The sequence below is a fragment of the Chrysochloris asiatica genome, unplaced genomic scaffold (assembly GCF_000296735.1).
Source record: "Chrysochloris asiatica unplaced genomic scaffold, ChrAsi1.0 scaffold00015, whole genome shotgun sequence".
NCBI classification, from domain to species: domain Eukaryota; kingdom Metazoa; phylum Chordata; class Mammalia; order Afrosoricida; family Chrysochloridae; genus Chrysochloris; species Chrysochloris asiatica.
The window spans coordinates 34,297,396-34,318,554 of record NW_006408533.1 but is presented as its reverse complement, the minus strand read 5'-3'; the positions used below and the strand labels follow the sequence as shown (position 1 = coordinate 34,318,554).

Below are 21,159 nucleotides of genomic sequence, written 5' to 3'. Positions count from 1 at the left end.
GAGAGCTTGCAGAATCAAGTCTGGCATCTGGCACTAACCTTGTCCATAGTGAAGGGGCTGCATACAATGACAGTGCGGGTCCACGGTGACAAGGGCAAGGGTGGGAGTGGACGCTAGGATTGGTAGTTGTTTCTACAGATAGAGGATACTGAGTAACAGTCAGGGTCTCTCATAGGACACTGGCCAGGAGAGCTGCTGAGGGCTCTGAGACCTCCCTACAGACTCAGCATGTGACCACCTGGGGACCCAGAAGGGGCTGGCCCACAAAGTGTGAGGGGAGCTCTCTCCTCTGCCTGGTCATCTGACACCAGCTGGGAATGACCATGGTGTATTCTTTTACTCATCCTTTCAAATCTGCTTTGCACCTGGAGTAAATTAGCTGTTCTGAGACCTCACTTAATGAAACAAATTAGTTTGGAGAACGGCTCTCTCTCCCTGGCCGCCTGGCATCCGTGTGATGGACCACCGATGCCCCATTAGCTGCTTTCTCTAACTGTGAAGAGGTGGGCCCAGGAGTAGTCTAGGGCTGGGCAGACTCAGGCTTTCCCCTCTGGTTAGCTTCGTGAGGGAAGGTGGCAACCATGAGCTCTACCCATCTGGCTCTATTTCTAGGGAACTTGTGTGGGGGCGACTTCTGTCGAGGGCGGGCAATCCCTGGTCTTGGGACCTGCTTAGCTGCAACCTGCTCACTCCTCTTATCCACCCCCTCACACCCCTCATCTCCATCCCAAGGCCTACTGTGGCTCTTGGTTCATTCAGTTCCCACCTCCTCCAGGAAGCATTCCGTGGGATTACTCCTGTCTGTGAACCTTCTCAATGTTACCAAATCCCTTGTCATTGAATCAGTCCCAACTCATGGTGACCTCATGTGTTACACAGTAGAACTGCTCCACAGAGATGACTGTAGTCATTCCAGAAACAGATCCCCAGATCTATCTTCCACGGTACCACTGGGTGGGTTCAAACCACCAACCTGTACGTTAGTAGTTGAGAGCAAACCCAGGGACCATCTCAGAACTAAAACTTGGATGCTGTGCGGTCATGTAGAACTTTCTGGTGGATTCTGAGTCAGAGTCTCATTTTCAAGTTACTCTATCGGGGACCTTGATAGTGTAGGGACCTTGGGAGCAGAACTCAGCACATCTGGCAGTTCTCTCTTGTCCTCCAAGCACAGAGCACGCTCTGTGACTCTACCGTTCCCTGTGGTGTTCCATGAGCTGTGGCCTGGCCCCCTGTCAGCCCCACAACCCTGCCCTGGATGAAGAGCCCTGGTCCTGGGGGTTTCTGCTTCCAGGTAACTGAGGCCCTTAAACAGCATGGCTTCTTTACAGGATGATCTGTCTGGGATCAAACTGACACCAGCAACAGGAAAGGCTAGACAGGAAACTTCGGGGATAGTGAGTTAATGAGGAAGAACAACTCAGACAAGGAGCAGGAGAGCGTTTACACAAGTGAAAGAATTTTACATCAGTGTCACTCAATGTTGTTGTTGTTGTTGTTAAGGGCCGTTGAGTCTTTTCTGACTCATAGTGACCTTGTATAGGTTTCCGAGGAGCGGCTGGTGAGCTTGAACCACTGAGCCTGTGGTTTAAACTGACCTTGCAGTCCAATGCATTAACCCACAGCACCACACCATGACTCCTAACATATACTATATTATGTATACTATGTTACATATACTATGTTACATATACTATGTTGTTGTTGTTGTGAAGTGCCATTGAGTCCGTTCCAACCCATAGCGACCCTGTAGAGGGTTTACGAGGAGCATCTGGTGAGCTTGAACCGCCAAACTTGCAGTTCAAATGGCTTTGCAAAGTATATATAAAAACTGCTGCACTGGCGTTATGTTTTACTGGGTATATTCTCAACAACAACAACATAAAATGCATTATTAAGGTAAAATAAAAAGTGAACTCTCTATGGCTGCCTGCTCTTCTCTGGGAACCTGGGGACACTGTGGCCTCTCTGGGTGGTGATGAGAGACGAGCCATCATTGCTCACAGCACATTAGCTGCATGGAGAGTCTGAGCCCCTGAGAGCTTGGCTCCCTGAGCCTGTCTTTGGTACAGCTGACAACCATTGCTTCCAGTTTAGTTTATTTCCTCTGGTTTGGGCCCCTTGAACATGAGGCAGCGGCTGCTCATCTCCTCACCTAAAGATTTCATGAAATCAACGCCATTCACGTTATTTCCCTTCAGCCTCTTCTCTGGATCAGCCTTTTGCCTTCCTTCACAGGACATAGTTTCCATCCCTTTGATCATCTTTAGTGCCTGGCGTTGGACCCCGTCCCGGGTCCACATCCTTTCTGAGTTGCACTGACCTAGACCAGGAGGTTGGACCAGCAGGGCTCAGCGGAAGTTCAGCTTCCCCGCCTGTGTGCCGAGCCTCTTCCTCCACTCCTGGACCTTACCGCTACTTTCCGGGGGCCTGGTACTGTCCATGTGCTTAGGGGACTCCTGCTGAGTGAGACAACCTGGCCCAGAAAGGGACACATGGGCTGACTGGCCACTGAGCAGCCGTTCCCCATTGCATGGACCCTGAGATGCAGGTCAGGACAACTTCTCACCTGGAAGTGTGGGGGCAGTCAGCACTCCTGAGACACACACCCGGTGTCCTCTGCCATTAGGGAGTAGGGGACACCAGGCCCCTCTCTAGTCCCCTGTGACCACCTATTCCCTCTTAGGTGGTGCTTCCTACCTCTTCCCTCTGTGAGGAACCTGGCACCCAGGAATTAATGAGTTTCCGATGCAGCACAGTGAAAATGTAGGACCACGTGCTCACTGGTCAGTCTAGGGCTTGGTCCAACCCTCCATGCTCAATTCCCATGGGATGCCGCCCCACACGGTGCCGGGTGATTCTGATTTCTACTCCAAGACTACCTTCCTCTCAGCAGGTGGCACCTTAGTGTCCCTTGTGCCCATCACAAGAGGTTCTGGATGTCCAGTCCTCCCCCCTCCATCTGGTCCTCCTCAGTCAGGAATTCTGTGTGGAGGGACAGCTCGGGGAAACAGAGCCTGCCATCCAGGCTGAGAGGAGGGATTTCCTAAGCTCTGAGGAAGGCTGGGCTGTGTCAGGCTCTCCGAGGACATTCTCTGCTCATTAAAGGAAAACCCACGAGTCATCACCTCCATCTAAGAAATAATTCCCTAGAGCGGAAAACCCCATTTCAATTCCTCAGGCAGAAGCCTTTTCTCTCTCTCTTATTTCTTTTTTGTATTTCTATCCAGAAATAATTAATGTGTATTTGAGCCAAAATAAACAAAACAAATAACACTGCCCTTCTCCCCTTGTGCACAAATAGCCAAGTATTACAAACACAGTACCTGACATGCTTCACGTAAAACAGACATTAGAAACCTTTGCAGATAAAATCGTCCTTTAAAACAGAAATCAATGTACACGTTCCAGAATGGCCAGTCTCTGTGCAGGGTTACCTCACTGCACATTTTAAGCTCTGCACGTATCTGGTCCCTCCTTATCATCCACGGCTCTGAACTCCAGGGGAGAAGTTGTCCCTGATTTCGTTTCAGTGAGGTTTTCCGAAAGCAGTAGCATGTGCCATTTGGGAGAAAGTTGTAGCACTCCACTTCTGAAAACATGAAACCCAAACCCAACCCAACCCATTGTCTTCAAGCTGATTCTGACTCATTTGGACCCTGCAGGACAGAGCTGAACCGTTCGTAGAGTTGCTGAGGCCTTAAATCTTCATGGGAGCAGATAAGCTTCATCTTTCTCTGTTGAAGCTGTTGGTGGGTTTGAACTGCAGACCTTGCAGTTAACAGCCCAACAAGTAGTCCACTATGCTACCAGGGACCCTCAGAAGTCTTATGAGGCAGTTCTAATCTGTCCTCTAGGGTCTCTGTGCATGGGAATCGCCTTGACAACAATGGGTTAACAGGTTTGCATGGTACAGCAGGCTGGTGCACCACAGGGCTGACTCCCCAGGACTGGGGTTGAGGGAAGACAGAACCGTGAACTCTGGAGCCCCCTAGAGGTTACCTCTCACACCACGCAGTCAGTTACACCCTTGTCCCCAAGACCGTCAATGCTGCTGAAAAGTCAGTGGAAAGAACAAATCCTGGGGTCCCTTCTCAGTGGAAAAGGCCATGGAAAGGGTGCACCTCTTCATGGGTTTCTGAAGGGATCTGTCTCTGGGAGACCCAAGGGAGATGCAGCCTCCAGTTCTCACTGAGGAAATTCCAACCACCTTGTCTTTATCAGCTGTTGTTATTGTTGAGTGCCGAAGTTGGTTCCGACCCACAGTAGCCCTGTATAGGGCTTCCTAGGAGCCACTGGTGAGCTTGAACTTCTGACCTTGCAGTTCAAACGGCTTTGCTGTCTGGCGCACTAACCCACAGCACCACACTTGTTGTTATGTGCCATGGAGTCAGTTCCAACTCATAGCGACCCTGTACAGGGTTTCCAAGGCTATACATCTTTACGGGAGCAGAACGCCTCATCTTTCTCCCGTGGAACAGCTGGTAGTTTTGAACTGCTGACTTTGCAGTTCGCAGCCTGATTCGTAACCAGTATGCTACCAGAGCTAACGAGGAAATCAAAACACAGCTTGAAACAAATGTGCTACAGCCGACACGACATGGTGTCTCTTACCTTCGATCATTTCTCCTTCTTCGGAACAGCTTCTTGGAGTGCGCTATCTCCGCTTCGTGTGGCATCGGGTGGTAACCCTGCATCAAGGGTGAAGAGGGAGGCCATCAGTGACTTGTGAAGAGAGCAAAGAATGTCAGGGATGGAACTAACAACATCTATGACAGAAATGTCACTGGTTTTGGAGAGACAGACTCTGATGATCAACTCCAGACGGAAAAACGAAAAAAAAAAAAAAAAAGCAGAGCTAATAAATCTCCCACCAGGAGACAATGCTGGAGCTGTGGATTCAAACAACAATGGGGACTAGAGGGACATCAGAATGCATCATATCCAGTCCCTCAAATCACAGATGAGCACGCTCAAGCTTAGAGAGGTGAGGGAGCAGGTTCAAGAATTAGCAAAAGAACTGGGACCAGACAGCCAAGTTCACTGTTGAGCTGAAGACACTGACTTTGCCAAGTCTCTGATTTCTAGATAAAACGGGATGCTCAGATTGTCTTCTCTGGAGTGTTGGCAGGACCCCAGAGATGGAACCTGCACCCCATGAATCCCAAGCAGAGGAAATGTGCTCCCAAACCAGTCTCCTTATCCTCATCCAGGCTCCCCATTGACAATTTTCACCCCAGGCCTTTCTTCCTTATATTGTCCTAAGAGGATTTTAGGGAAAAACCTGTGAACTGCTAAATGCCTCTTAAAATTTTAAAGGTTAGGCCCTGGGGCCCATTTTAAGGGAAGTCTTTTTTGCTTATTGTCATTCTAATGGTGACAACTAATTTATACATTTCCAACAAGGTTGGAGAGAGATCCTCTACTCATAACAAGGGGCCAATCCTGCAGATGCCAGGCTCCAGGCAGAATTATTTGCAGAGGATGCCAGTTGCAGTTGAGTTGATCCCAATTCATGGAAACTCCATGTGTGTTACAGTAGAATTGTGTTCATAGGGTTTCCAGTGGCTGATATTTTAGAAATAGATTGCCAGACCTTTCTTCCAAGGTACCTCTGGTTGGACTCAAACTTACAACCGTTTGTCTAGCAGCCACCCAGGGCATTCTTACAACTCCCTTCCGGCCCCTGTTTCCACTCCTGCCATCACAACTGCTCCTGCCACTGTAAGTGTGTTCTACTGGGAGCCTGGGGTTGAGGGAATCCAACTAATTGACTATGAGCTGCCTGGGATGGGGTAGGGGTACCTAGATGTGGGGGCACCTAGTCCTAGAGGCTAGGACACTGAGTACTGGCCCTAACACAGAGTCCACTTCAGAGTCTGACTCTGAAGCTGGTGGCAGAGTCTTGCCTGCTGGGAAGAGTTCAGTGGAATCTATTGGGTCCAACCCCATTTACAGATGAGACTGACAAACAGAGTGGTCACATGTGAATTAGGGTCCAGAAGTTCTCATGAGGCTGGCGACCCTGAACTGCTGGCCGCAGGGACACATGGAGGCCTCTGGAATTGGCTGACCAAGGGGAGGACAGTGGACATGGCAGTCTTGTCTGTGCCCACCCGGGCCAGTCAGAGAGTTTCCTGGGGGGACAGAGGGAGGGTGGCAGGCTCAGGAACAACAGGGACCCTGAGTTTATGGGCACTGGGTATAGATCCCTATTGAGTCCAGAGGACAATGACATTCCAAAATACATGCAAAGCCTGCAGAAGGCAGAACCTGTGTAAGGCAGGAAACTGTCAGAGAGAAAACTCAATAGTTTCCACTAAACAGAGAGTGACAGAAAAGTGGTGACTACTTCACTTTGGTTGGACCCACCATCAACACTCTTGGAAGCAGCAGCCAAGAAATCAAACAATGTATTGCATTAGACAAATCTGGTGCACAAGATCTCTTTAAAGTGCTCAAGAGAAAAAATGTCAGTTTGAGGACTATGGTGTGCCTGACTAACTTCACATGCATATCAAAGTTGGACAATGAATTAGGAAGCCTGTAGAAGAACTGATGCATTTGAGTTACAGTGTTGTAGAAGAATATTAAAGGTACCATGGATTGCTAGAAGAACAAACAAATCTGTGTTGGAAGAAGGACAACCAGAATGCTCCTTAGAAGCCAGGATGGCCAGATTTCGTCTCTCATAGTGCTGGCATAATGTCAGGAGGGACCAATCCCTGCAGAAAGACATCGTACTTGGTAAAATGAGGGTCAGCAAAAAAGAGGGAGACCCACACAAGATGGACTGGCACAGTGACAACAGCAATGGGCTCAATGAGGATGGCACAGGAGCGGGCAGTGTTTTGTTCTGTTGTAGAGTGTCGCTGTGGGTCAGAAACAACTCGACAGCAACTAACACCAACACCTAGTTATGGAGTCCTGGTGTGGCTCTGTGCAGGATCAGCACTAGACTGCTAACCACAAGGTCAGTAGTTCAAACCCACCACCCACTCCTCAGAAACCCTATATAGTGTCTCTATGAGTCGGAACTAACCCGACTGCACTTAGCAACAACAACACCACCTAGTTACAGGCGGAAAACTTGCAAGACCTGGAAATGCAAGGCTGTCCCAGGTTTCACTAGTTTTTAACAGCCTCCATGTCCTCTCTCCGGCTCTCGAGCCTCCAACAGGCTGGCCCAAAAGGCATGAATGAACCCCAGGCTCCCTTCTGCTACAATGGGCCCCAGGGGCCATAGGATATGCTTTGTTTAATGGTTTTCTCAAAGGATATTATTTCCCTTTTTTGATATAAATACAAACAAGGAAAAACACCAAGTCTTCCCCTCTCATTTCCCCTCTCACCACACTGACCAGGCTCTCCCCTTCCCTCCTTCCCTCCAGGCCTCTCCAGGTCACTTCAGGAATGCAATGGGTGTTTCCCAAGCAGACAATGGGCAGGAAAGCCAGGCTCCCCTGAGCTGGTGGTCTGTGATCTGGATCTCAGCTCTGAGGTTAGGGAGGGGAGCTGTTCACTATAGCTTAGTGTTCCATGATCCCAGGAGGCTAGGGTGCCAGTCTCTCACATCCAGGCCTCAGAGACCTGGGCTCTGTCCTGAATCCTGACCTCCTTCTTCCTCACATTGGTAGCAGCAGTGAGAAGCTGGCCTTGGCACAGGAGCATGGAGTCCTAGCTCTCCACAAGGACTCAGTGTGGCCCAGTGACTTCTAATGAAGATGTTCCCTGTGCGTTCTGTCTTCCACTCATCCATCCATCTACCCATCCACATTCCCATCATCTATCCACCCATCATCCACCCATCTGTCCATCTATCTTCCATCCATCCTTCCATTTATCCACCCACCCATACACTCATCTATCCATCCACATCCCATCACCTACCCATCCATCCATCCATCCATCCATCCATCCATCCATCCATCCATCTATTCATCCTCATGCCCATCATCTATCCACCCATCATCCATCCATCTGCCCATCTACCTTCCATCCATCCTTCCATTTATCCACCCACCCATACACTCATCTATACATCCACATCCCATCACCTACCCACCCATCCATCTAGCTATCCATGCAACATTCACCCTTCCATCTGCCCATTCATGTTTCCATCCATTTATCTATCCATCCATCCTTCCATTCATCCATCCACCCATACACTCATCTATCCATCCACATCCTATCACCTACCCACCCATCCACCTAGCTATCCATCCATCATCATCATTCTATCTGCCCATTCATGTATCCATCTACTCTCTATCCATCCACCCACCCATTCATTTATCCATCCATTCATCTATTCACATGCTCATCATCTCTCCATCCATCCTCCACTCATCTATCCATCCATCCATTCACATTCATTCTCCTATCCCACAAAAATTAATACATGTATGTACATATATGGGAGCTGTGGTGGTGTAAGCCACAGGGTTGGCAGTCCTAATCCACCAGGTGCTCCATGGGAGAAAGATGAGGCTTTCTGCTACCATAAAGATTTCCAGCCTCAGAAACTCTCTATGGGTGGAAATAAGTTGGAACTGACTCGATGGTACACATTAACAACAACAATGCACATGCTGTTGTTACTAAGTGCTGTAGAGTCGGTTCTGACTCATAACGACCCTGTATAGGGTTTCTGAGGAGCAGCTGGTGAGTTTGAACTGCTGACCTTACGGTTCAAACTGAGTGCTTATCCTACAGTGCCACACCAGGACTCTACACCAATGTACATACATAAGATATGATAGTCATTGGAAAACTTGGGCTATGGAGTATGACTGTAAGTATTCAAATCCTGGTTTCTCCTCTTGATTGCTGTGCAACATTGAGTAAATGATCTAACCTCTATGTGTCTCAGTTTTCACTTCACTGCTATAAAATTCTCATGGTGGTGGTGGCTGTGTGCTGTGGAGTTGGTTCTGACTCATAGCGACACTGTACAGGGTCTCCAAGGCTGTAAATCTTTACGGGAGCAGAAAGCCTCATCTTTCTCCCATGGAACAGTTGGCAGTTTTGAACTGCTGACCTTAAGGTTCGCAGCCTGATTCATAAACACTACTCTACCAGAGCTCCTTAATTTAGAATAGTGCCTAGCATTTAGCAAGCTTCAGTAAGCAGCTCTATTAGTGTTGTTGTTTGTATGTGCTGTGGAGTTGGTTCTGACTCATAGTGACCCTGTTTAGGGTTTCCTAGGAGCAGCTGACCACTGACCTTGTGGTCCAGCCTTAGTAAGCGGTCCGTTATTGTCATCATCATCATCATCATCATCATCATCACTACCATCAATTCAGCATCTTCCCCATGACCCTGACCTCTGCCCAGCGCTGAGGGTGCCCAGACAAGCATGGTTTCTCTGCTCCCTGTCTTCATGAGTCCCCCTCCGCCCGCACAGACTTTTCAGAGACAAGAACCCAGCAGAAGGGGATATGCAGGGGGAAGGGGGGACAAGTTCTGTCCTGTGCTTCTTTGGCGATGGATAACAGGCCCCATTGGGAAGTGACAGAAACCATCTGGGAAGAGAGATAGAACACAGCCTTATATCCCAAGACCCCATCCATGTGGCCAACTGGTACCATGGTGAATACATGAAAGAGCCTGCACTCTTTCCTGGGACTCTTTGCACAGGACTCTGACGTACTAGGAACTGTACGAGGGAGGGTTTCAAAAGTTCAAAGAAACATTCCGTGATCTTTTAATTCCATTTTTCTCACAAACTTTTTGAAGCTCCCTCATATTACACAAGCTTCTGTGGGGGTCCCCCGCAATCTGTCACCTCGCTCTTCAAATTCAAGCATGGTGTCAGAACCAAGTGACAGGCACAGATCAAGGTGCTACCTACGTTCACCCCAAACTGTGGTCCTCTGGCTCAGGGAGGGCTCAGGCTTCAAAGCGCAGAAGCGGAAATGCCAGCACATTTTATCCTGCGCTTTCTGGAAGGTGGAGTGTATTCACGCAACTTTTCTCCCATCCTCTAAGGAGCCTGCTGCTCCCCCAGCCAGGGGACGCCCCTTATTTATTCAGTATGAGCTGCTGTCTTATAAACAGGTAAAAATCAAACATTCACTGGATGACATTCAGAGGAATGCTGGCAGAGAAAGGAGGAGACGGACATCCAAAAGGATAGACCCCGCAGAGGTGAACATGAAATTTACCAGGCTTATCCTTTAAGAAAGGAGCTATGGTAGCGTAGTGGTTACGAATCGGGCTGTGAACCTTAAGGTCAGCGGTTCGAAACTACCAGCTGCTCCGCGGGAGAACGATGAGGCTTTCTACTCCCGTAAAGATTTACAACCTTGGAAACCCTGTTCAGGGTCGCTATGGGTCAGAACCGACTCAACGGCACTTAACAACAACAACATCCTTTAAGAAGGCACTCTGGTAGCGTAGTGGTTACGAATCGGGCTGCGAACCTCAAGATCAGCAGTTCGAAACTACCAGCTGCTCCGTGGGAGAAAGATGAGGCTTCCTGCTCCCGAAAAGATTTACAACCTTGGAAACCCTGTTCAGGGTCGCTATGGGTCAGAACCGACTCGATGGCACTTAACAACAACAACATCCTTTAAGAAGAGTGCTGGTGTGGCGCTGTGGGTTAATGTGCCAGACTGAAAAGCCGTTTAAACTGCAAGGTTGGTGGCTCAAGCTCACCAGCTAACAACAACAACAACAACAACAACATCCTTTAAGAGCACCCAGCGGAAAAGAGAGGCTAATAATAATGGAAGGATCACATTGAGTAAGGGTAGTATTGCACACCTGGTTGCTGTAATTGCTGACAATAATTTGTACACCTGTAAGAAGTTGAATTGGCAAAACTGTATGATAGATATAGTGACAACAATGACAAAAAAAGAGCAGCTACCCAGACTGCATATGTACAACCTTATGAGACTTGGTTCCTTGGTTTGGAGATTTACAGTCATGATTTCATGGCACAGCCTGATTAATTGGCCTAGTAAAATGCTGAGTGCTTTTGTTGTATCTCCTAGTTTGTTGCATAGTGCCTGGAATTTGAAAAGCTCACCAAAAGTCATCCATGATATATCAATTGGTCCCTGTTTACCTGGAGCACTACAAAGTCAGGAATAGGAGGAGAAAATGGAATATGTGGCTCATTGCCTCCAAGAATAACTGCCTCCTTTGTGATGAGAACAGAAGAACTGATGGTACCCAGTTATCATTCCTGAACATTTTGATCAAAGATTCCATAGCAGAATCCTGATCAAGAGCTAGGGGGAGGGAACTGCAGAGCAGAATTTCAAATTCTCACAGACGCCAGTCTTCCTGGAGCCATGAAGGTTGAATGAATCCCTGAAACGATTGCTCTGGGATCATCTTTCCACCATAAACCAAAAACATCCCCTGAAGTCTTCTTAAAACCAAAGAACAGTTTAGTCAAACTAGTGAAAGATATCAGCCCTGGGCATTGGGCTCTTTTAAGACCCATCTCTATGGGCTCACATTGACAATAGCCACTGAAAAGAATAGACAGGAACCTTAGTGGGCAGTGAGATGATGTTACTGGGGAGGAATAGCTCAGAGAAGGAGATGACAATGGCTGGGCAACTTGAAAATGTCATCAGTGTCACCAAGTGGTACACGTAGTAACTGTTGAGTTGCTAAACAGTCTGCTGTGAATGTTCTCAACAAGATACATAAACATTTAAAACAAAAAGAGCACCCAGTTGCCTTTGCTCTACTTCTTTTCTAAATAAATACTTTTGTTGCATGCTTTCAAAGAGCCCCATGTGGTGTCACATCAGGGGTAATCCCCCATCGGACAGGAAAGAACTGACTGCTGGTTCGTAGCAGCTTCGGGTGTTTGGTGGGTAGGACTTAGGTTGCCCTGGGGCATCACCCTGGATCAGGGCAGGCCCTGCAGGGCAGGACTCAGCGTCTCTACATGAGCACCAAGTGAGTCTCCAGTTCACTCCATGCCCTGAAAGACAGCTCCCTGGAGGCAGGTACGTCTCTAACCTCTGACCACTTTCGATAACTAAATGCGCCTGGGAGGCAAGCAGATGATATAACCCAAGTCTCCCTAGAGAGAGCGGAAAGATAATACCTCCTCCACATTCAGAACACACACACATGCACCTGCATGCCCACACGTGTGCAAACACACAAGTGCACAGACACGCACATGCATTCACATGTTCACTTGTACATAAATGCACACACATGTGCGTCCATCGTGGAGGTCAGCAGTGGCATATGGTGCAACTCTGTAGGGCAGCCCGTGAATGCTGCAGTTACAAAAACACGTTCTATGAACACCGCCTGCTCCAGGGCAGGTGGAGGCTGGTTTCTTACGACTTGATGTGGTGGGTATTTCCGAGGGATTGAGGGTGGGCCCAACACAACTGTGGGTCTCCAATGGTTAATCCCCAATGAGGTAATTCTACTGAATTATCAAACCATATTTAAAGAAAAGGAAACGGAGGGAGGTCAAGTTGCCCAAGGCCACCCAACTAATTGGCATGTCTGCCTCCTTGAAGGCTCATGCTCCTAACTGTGTCAGCACATGGTCTGTGGTGTCAGGATACAGAAGTGAAGGCCATGGGACAGACCCCTGGGGGTACTGGAGAGTTCCATTGGGCCCTACCTCAGACCCACAGGGCCAGCCATACAAGCATGGTCCCAGAATTGAGGAGAAGGGGCTGACAGTAAAGCCCTCCCAGGATGGAGCCCAGTGTGGGCAGCCCCTAGTACATTCTGGGACAGACTCCCCCAGTGATCACTTCAGGACAGATTTGATGATCTGCTTCTGAAAGGTCCCACAGCCTTGAAAAGCTTATGGTGCACTTCTTCTCCGACACACATGGGGTCACCATCAGGAACGTCTCACGGCAATTAAGAATAACAACTATCAGGGAATCCTGGGTGGTGCAAATGGTTAACATATTTGGTTGCTAAACACAAAGTTGGAGGTTCAAGTCCACCCAGAGACACACTTGAAGAAAGACCCCTGCAATTCACTTGCAAAAAAAAAAAATCAGCAATTGAAAACCCTACAGAACACAGTTCTACTCCGACACACAGTGATGACCATGAGTCAGAATCGACTCCACAAAAACTAGTGATTTGTGTTTTTTGGTCTCATGGAGTCCTGGTGTGGCACTGTAGGATAAGCACTGGACTGCTGCTAACTGCAAGATCAGTGGTTCAAACCCATCACCTCAGAAACCCTATATAGTGTTGCTATGAGTCTGAACCAACTGGACAGCTCGTAACAAACAACAACAACGTCACATGTCTGTTGTCGTTTTCACTCACCCATATATTGGCTCTTTGAAATATGTGAAAATGTAATAGAAATACAAGGAAGTCTTCCTCCTATTGGTTAAGGACCCTCTCAGACTGCAGAAGATATAGACAGTGTGATGCTGGTGTTGGAAGAGTCTGAGAATGCTTCAGGGTAAAGAAGTGGCGGAACTCAAGTGGGGAGGCAGCCACATGGGCTTGGGGCCAGGTAAACCGTATGGTCCCACCCTGTTCTCTTCCAGCCGGCACACCTGCTTCCCCTCATGCTTGGTCATCAACTCTCCACCTGACCTCTTGGAAACCATGGTCCTTCTCCACTTCTTCATGACGGTACATATTGGCCATGAGCCTTCTACCATTCCCCCAAGTGTTTAGCAGACAGATGGCTTTCTTACTAATGGGAAACTCCAGAAGACCTGTAATGAGGACCCCAGGAAGGATCTGGTGCAGAGGAACCAGACACTGCCACCAGCTGCTATGTCTACTGAGCAGGGACCCCCATGGAGACAGCCAGCTGCACTGTCCAAGTTCAGACCTTGTCAGCTTTTGAGGCCCCAGTCCCAGTCTGACACGGGAGATACCCGAGGGGTGAACAATATAAAGGCACAATCCTCAACTTAAAGGGACAGAAAAATACCAAGTACAGCCCCTGGGACAACTAGCTTGTCTCAAAAGTGGAGCTTTCCTCCTGCTGGGGGCATGTTTTTTCAGAGGTTCTGAGAAGTTATCTGACCAAGGTCTCCCTCCACGTGGGCAGGATGTGCGGGTCACGTCCAAGCAGAAATAAACAGGTAATGTTTCCCAAATTCCTGGAATCTCAAGGCTGTGCGGCTATTTGGAGACGATGACCACTTCAAGAAGAAAGGTTGGGGCAGGACGAGCTCTCCGGTATTGAAAGGAGTTTTCTAGCCTCTCTTATAAGTTATTTATCTTTAATCAGCAGAGACCCATTTAAAAACAATACCTTAGCCAGAATCCTGATATAAAACCACAGATAAAGTTAGACAGGTTCTAGGGGGAGCAAGGAAGTGGACCATTGCCAACCCACACCTTGCCCCAAACTGCCTCACCCACCCCACACATGCCCCATGAAACACGCACCCAAACCTCCACCCAGTCTGAAAATCTCTGCGTTACGTGAGTTACCCAATGTGGGCTCCACTTTGGGCAGGCTTCAGAGACTTCTATGAACTGTCTGTGGGGACACTGATGGTTGAGGGGTAGATTTCTCACCTCCCACATAGGAGACCCGGGTTTGATTCCCGGTCATCACACCTCCTATGCCTCCACCATCATGTCAGTGAAACCTTTCGTGTTGCTAGGACACTGAACAGGTTTCAGTGAAGCTGTCAGACTAGGAAAAAATGCCTGGCAATCTACTTCTGAGGGGTCTCCATGTGTCCATGGGTCAGACTTGACAGCTAACAACAAGCACCACCAGAGATTGTATGTGTGGGGGGCACTGCCCTGGGCAGTCTTCTGGGGTGAGAAAGCACAGCACTGACTGATCTCCAAGGGGTCTGTGCCTACAGAAGTGAGATCGCTGGATGCACACAGCATTCCTTGGATGCACTAAACCGATAAACCTTCAAGTTGTGTTTCTTCAGTAAAAGCCCAGAGTCCAGACAGTAAACCATGTGTGTCCCATCTCTGTTGATGAACCTGGATAGCATGGGACCATCTCTCATCCAGCACTCTGCTTCCTCTCATGGAAAACAAAGATGCAAATGTTTGTTTTTTCTACACCCTTCAAACAAATCTGTGTTGGAAGATACACAGCCTGAATGTTTCTTAGAAGCGAGAATGGTGGGACTGTCTCTCATACTTCAGACGTATTATCAGGAGGGACCAGTCACTGGAGAAGGGTATCATACTTGGTAAAGTGGAGGGTCAGCGACAAAGAGGACATGGACTGGCACAGTGGCACCAGCTATGGACTCAGTGTAATAACAACTGTGAGAATGGCACCGGACCGGCAGTGTTGTATTCTGTTATGTGTAGGGTTGCTATGAGTTGGAACCAACTCGATAACATCCTTTAATAAGACTAATTCAGTCTTCCTTTGATATTTCATGTACCATTAAATTCCATCCCACCCCGTTTTTTTAATCTTTTTTAAAGTATTTTGAGTTGGGTCTCTGTTACTTGTAAGCAAAAAGTCCTAAATAATTCATCATGATGCAACTTTAGGAGGTATTGTGACTGACCTTGTATTTATAAAGCTATACAAAGCAAACATGGCCCTCACTGATAGCCACATCAGGCAAAGTCTACTGGACAAGGTCAAATATAAGTGACATTTATTTGCTAATACTTTCATAAGCAGGAAAAACAGATGAGACTATTGAAAGACAGGGACTAAGACTGTCTCTCTCTTATATGAAAATGCTCTCTCTTACGTGAGCAACCAAACGTGATGAGGGAGGCTAAGAGTCCGCAGCGTATGCCTCAGAGGTTCCTAGGAATGGATGGTACTCACTCTCCTACCTCTGCATTGGTAGTCAGAGACTAGGAGCAGGGGGAGGGGATGGCAGGCAGGCAAGGAAGACATGACAAAGCACCACCAGAGAGCACCAGGGCCAGTAACCTAGCCTTTGTGGAGCCAGTACTGGGGCGTCTTCAGTATGCCGTCTACACCAAAGTCTCAATCAACTTTCTCTGACTTCTTGTTGTTTAGTGCTGTGGAGTCACTTCTGATAATAGTGACCTTGTGTAGGGTTTCCAAGGAGCTCTGGTAGCTAAGTGAGTTATGAGTCAGGTTGCTAACCACAAGGTCAGCAGTTTCAAACTACCAGCTGTTCCACAGGAGAAAGATGAGGCTTTCTGCTCCCTTAAAGATTTACAACTTCAGAAACCCTATACAGGGTCACTATGAGTCAGCACACAACCACCATAAGGTTTCCAAGAAATGGTTGGTGGGTTTGAACTGCTGACCTTGTGGTTCAAACCAACTTTGTGGTCCAATAATTGGGCTGCTAATCTCACGGTCAGCAGTTCAAAACTACCAGCTGTTCCACAGGAGAAAGATGAGGTTTTTGGCTCCCTTAAAGATTTACAGCCTTGGAAACCCTGTATAGGGTCGCTATGAGTCGGAATCAACTACTATAACAACAACAACAACAATTTATCCTACAGCGCCACACCTACAGCGCCACTCCTCATCTGACTTGCTATTCAGTGCTGGCAAGTCAGTTCCGACTCGTAGCAACCCTGTATAGGGTTTCTGAGGAGCAACTGGTGGGTTTGAACCATGACTCTGAGGTTCAAATCGATCTTGTGGTCTAGTGCTTATCTTACAGTGCCACACCAGGACTCCTATCTGATTTAGGAGCCTCCAAAAAGTTCATGGAAAAAAATCCCATTGTTTTCTAATTCCATTTTTTCCCATGAACTTTTTGACAGCCCCTCATACAAACAATAAATAGTATATATATTGGGCTTATGTCCTCTTTATAAAAGAATACACACTATACAGTATATGTGCATTACATTTAAGTGGGCATTTCCTTCAGTGCAAGAATTCTGAACTTCATGGGCAATTAAAAGGTTTTTCAAGAGTAATTTTGACTCTTAAGTGATCATTTTCATTTGCACCTAATACTCAAGCAAAATGGAAATTCATTATTTTTCTCATTATTTTTCTCAACAGGCCAGTGGGTAAGCCTGTTGACTTCGGTCAGCCTAAGTCATAGTTTTCCTTGGACTCATTCTGTAGACAGCGATAATGTCCAAAGTGTACGTTCACAGGGTTGCAATAACTGGGCTATGTTAGGGCATCTTGCTTCTTCCCTCTCCCTTCTTCCAAATTAAGACATTCATCTCAATGCTGCCAAGCTAAATATTAATATGGTCAGACCAAAATAGTTGACCTCCCAGGCTAGTATGTTGCCAAAAATTAAAAAGTACAAGGAACAGGGTCTTATGGAGATTCCCAATAAGTAAGAGCGGTAAGAAACAAGCAAATGTAAAGGAAACAAGTTCCTAAAAGGCTGCTTGTACTTAGATAACTTCTGTGTGGAATTGTCTTTTAACTGTCTTAGGCAGTGTACTGGTTATGAGTCGGGCTGCTAACCTCAAGGTCAGTAGTTCGAAACTACCAGCCATTCCGAGGGAGAAAGATGAGGCTTTCTGCTCCCGTAAAGATTTACACCCTTGGAAACCCTGTACAGGGTCACTATGAGTCGGAACAAACTCCACGGCACATAACCACCACCACCATCACCACCAGGCAATTACAAATCCTGCTCTAAATGTCATTGGTAAAATGAATAATTGTCTCCAATGTATTGATTTTTAAAGCAAATCCAGATGGTGGTGGTGTGCCATGGAATTGGTTCTGACTCATCGTGATCCTGGACCAAGAGGCAGTTGTTCAAACAGAACATGGGAATACTTAATGTTTTAAATTTATGAAATTTGTGTGTCAGGTTTTTTTTCTTTTACCATACTTATTCAACCTGTATGCTGAGCAAATAATCCGAGAAGCTGGGTTATATGAAGAAAAACGTGGCATCAGAATTGGAGGAAGACTCATTAACAATCTGCGATATGCAGATGATACAACCTTGCTTGCTGAAAGTAAAGAGGACTTAAAATATTTCCCGATGAAGATCAAAGAGCACAGCCTTCGGTATGGATTGCATCTCAATGTAAAGAAAACAAAACCCTCACCACTGGACAAATAAACAACATTCTTATCAATGGAGAAAAGATTGAAATTGTCAAGGACTTCATTCTTCTTGGATCAACTATCAACACTCGTGGGAACAACAGTCAAGAAATCAAACGACATATTGCATTAGATAAATCTGCTGCACAAGACCTTTTAAAGTGTTGAAGAGCAGAGATGTCAGCTTGAGGACTAAGGTGCGCCTGACACAAGCCATGGTATTTTCAGTAACCTCATATGCATGTGAAAGCTGGACAATGAGTAAGGAAGACCGTAGAAGGATTGATGCTTTTGAGTTATGGTGTTGGAGGAGAATATTGAAAGTGCATGGGCTGCCAAAAGAACTAATAGATCTGTTTTGGAAGAAGTGTAGCCAGAGTGTTCCTTGGAGGCCAAGATGGCCAAACTTCGTCTCTCCTACTTCGAACATATTGTCAGGAGGGACCAGTCGCTGGAGAAGGATATCATGTTTGGTAAGGTGAAGGTTCAGAGAAAAAGAGGAAGCCCCTCAACGAGATGGATTGGCCAAGCGGCAGCATCGATGGACTCAAGTGTGGCAACAGTAATGAGGTTGGCCCAGGATCGGGCAGTGTTTCGTTCTGCTGTGCATAAGGTCGCTATGGGTTGGTACTGACTCGATGGCACTTAACAACAACAACAATATAGTGACCCAGGGTTTCCGAGACTGTAAATCTTTATGGCAACAGAAAGCCTCATCTTTCTCCCACGGAATGGCTGATAGTTTTGAACTACTGACTTTGTGACCACTATGCTACCTGGCAATTACAAGTCCTGCTCTAAATATTTTTGGCAAAGTAAATAATTGTCTCCGATGTATTGATTTTGGAAGCAAATTCAGATACTTTGGGACTACTGGTAGTACTTCTCTCTGGTGAAAGTGAGGTCTACCATTTCAGAAATCCAATTACTTCTTCCATCCCCAGCAAGCCGGGCCAGCCTCCTGTGTGTGGAGATGAGCCATTAAGAATTCACTGACACATAAGAGGATCTCATCGGTTGCCTTCAGCTGGGCAGTCATTGGTTTTGACCCACAAGTATCACCAAGAAATTGCAGCAATAACTGCTCCGATGACCTTGCTGGGGTCTACCTCCCTTCATGTCTCTGGAAACATCAGTGATTTGACTTCCTTTCAGGAGCATGGAGATGAAGGGGAATCTGAGAGCAGAGTTCCAGGTGTTTCCTGCTATCCTTCTCGCCTCCTGACTTGTTCTGTTCTGATCAAGCATGGACTCTCCCTCCTTCCTCTCCTCTTCATCTCCAGAGCCTCTGCCTCCCACAGCTTTTTCTCATCTGACTCCAGCTCTTTGCGCAGGAAGCATTCCAAGTCCAGTGTGTCCACATCCACAAGCCTTTGGGGCTTTGCTCTGGGGTTTCCAGTCCTCCTACCTCACAGTCCACAGAGAAGACCAGTTGCCATCAAGATGATTCTAACTCATGTCTCAGAGTAGACCTTCTTCACAGGGTTTTTAATGACTGTGCCCTTCAGATGTAGCTCTCCAGGCCTGCCATCCAAAGCACCTCTGAGTGGATTTGAACCACCAACATTTTGGTTAGTAACTTAACTCTTTGTCTCTCCCATAGGCTTCATGGAAGACACACTAAATCTATAGGGCACCTTAGGGTAATCCAAGAGAAGGTCTGAGGTCAGAGGGTATCAGCCTGCAGCACTGGCCACCCAAAGTCCCACACCTCAAGGTCTAAGTGAGGGAGGCCAAACTTTGGCCCAACCAGGACTCACCAGTAGGGAGCAGTGCTTTTAAGAGCAACTAAAAATATTGCCAAGTAGTTTAAAACATTCCCAGTATTTGTATTGATGCGGAGTCAACCCTCTACACCCAAAGTCAGCAAACATTTTCTGTCAAGAGCCAGACAGTAAGTATTTTAGCCTTTGATGGCCACTTGCATTGCTATCACAATTTGCATTGCTGCCGTTACATGACAAACACAGCTATTGTCATTGTCATCAAGTGCCCTCCAGTCAGTTCTGACTCACAGGAGCCTGTACAGGGTTTCTGAGGAGCAGCTGGTGAGTCTGAACCATGGACCTTGTGCTTTGCAATCCAGTGCTTATGATACAGCCCAACACCAGGACTCCACATTCATCTGGCAGAAACCTTCATAACCAGCCATCCTGTGATCCTCACAGACACTGAAACCAGCTTCATCAAGGGGCTCCATGAACTATTTCCTGACTGAGTGCCCTGAACAAAGATAAGATAACATTCTGGCCTATAGGGACTCCATCTAGGGCCAGGAACTGCAGTGACATATCCCTCCTGCAGCCTCCACCTGAGCATCCAGGCTGGCAGGAGGCCCGCCAGAGTTTTCACCTCTCCAGGCCCAACATATTGTTTTGTTTGCTTATTCTTTCTCTTCCTTCTTTCCATTCCCTTTTTATCCTTTCTATCTTCACTTTTGTTTTTCCTCTTTTTCTGTTTCTCATTTCTCCTCTTTCTTCCTCCTTTTGATCTTTCATTACTACTCGCTACTGTTTCTTTTCATCTTCCCTCTCCCTGATTATTCTAATTTAAAAAAAAAGAATTTCTTCCTTTTATTTTCTCTTATTTTTCTCTTCTTTAGCTCCATTTTCCTGTCTCTCTTTTTAGTCATTGTAATCTTTTTTTTTCTCATTGCTGTCTGTTTTTCTTTCTTTTTTTTTGTCCTTTATCATTTTCTCATTTCATTGTTGAGTTCTTAGTTGTTTATTCTGTTTTGTTTTCTTGTGTGTGTGTATGTGTGTGTGTGTGTGGGTGTTCTCCTCTTTCCCACCCAACAGGAGAAAGAACTGTGCCCATACAACCCAGCCACAACCATACCTTCTGCAGCTCCACCTACTGGGCAAGAGCTAATATCAGCTCCTATACCACCTGATCAACAACAGACAGCAGCCAAAACCAGTCTAAACTGAGGTGCACAAATCATGAATGGAGAATGGTCCACACACTTCTATTCTGTAACTACACCCACAATAAACAGTGGGTGAGAGCCAAAGAACACATCAACAAATAATCGTCAATTAAATACAAATACAACAACGTCACAATGTCCTGGAGAAAACAGACTCTTTTAGCTCACATGAAGAAACAAGAGAGAGTGGCTCAAACAAATGACCAAGATGCAGAGACTGAATATGTTTCTGAGGAAGAAAAGGTAATGGAACTAACTGAAAAAGAATTCAAAAGAATGCTAT

The 21,159-nt window shown here is 46.9% G+C and overlaps 1 protein-coding gene across 1 annotated transcript in view; it reads right to left on the bottom strand.

Annotated features, from left to right (window-relative positions):
- CTIF (CBP80/20-dependent translation initiation factor) overlaps positions 1-21,159 on the bottom strand; it is a 147,014-nt gene that overhangs the window by 67,064 nt on the left and 58,791 nt on the right. The window contains exon 6 of the mRNA XM_006835147.1: positions 4,615-4,691. Within this exon, the coding sequence (XP_006835210.1) occupies positions 4,615-4,691 (77 nt within the window). The remainder of the gene's footprint in view (positions 1-4,614; positions 4,692-21,159) is intronic.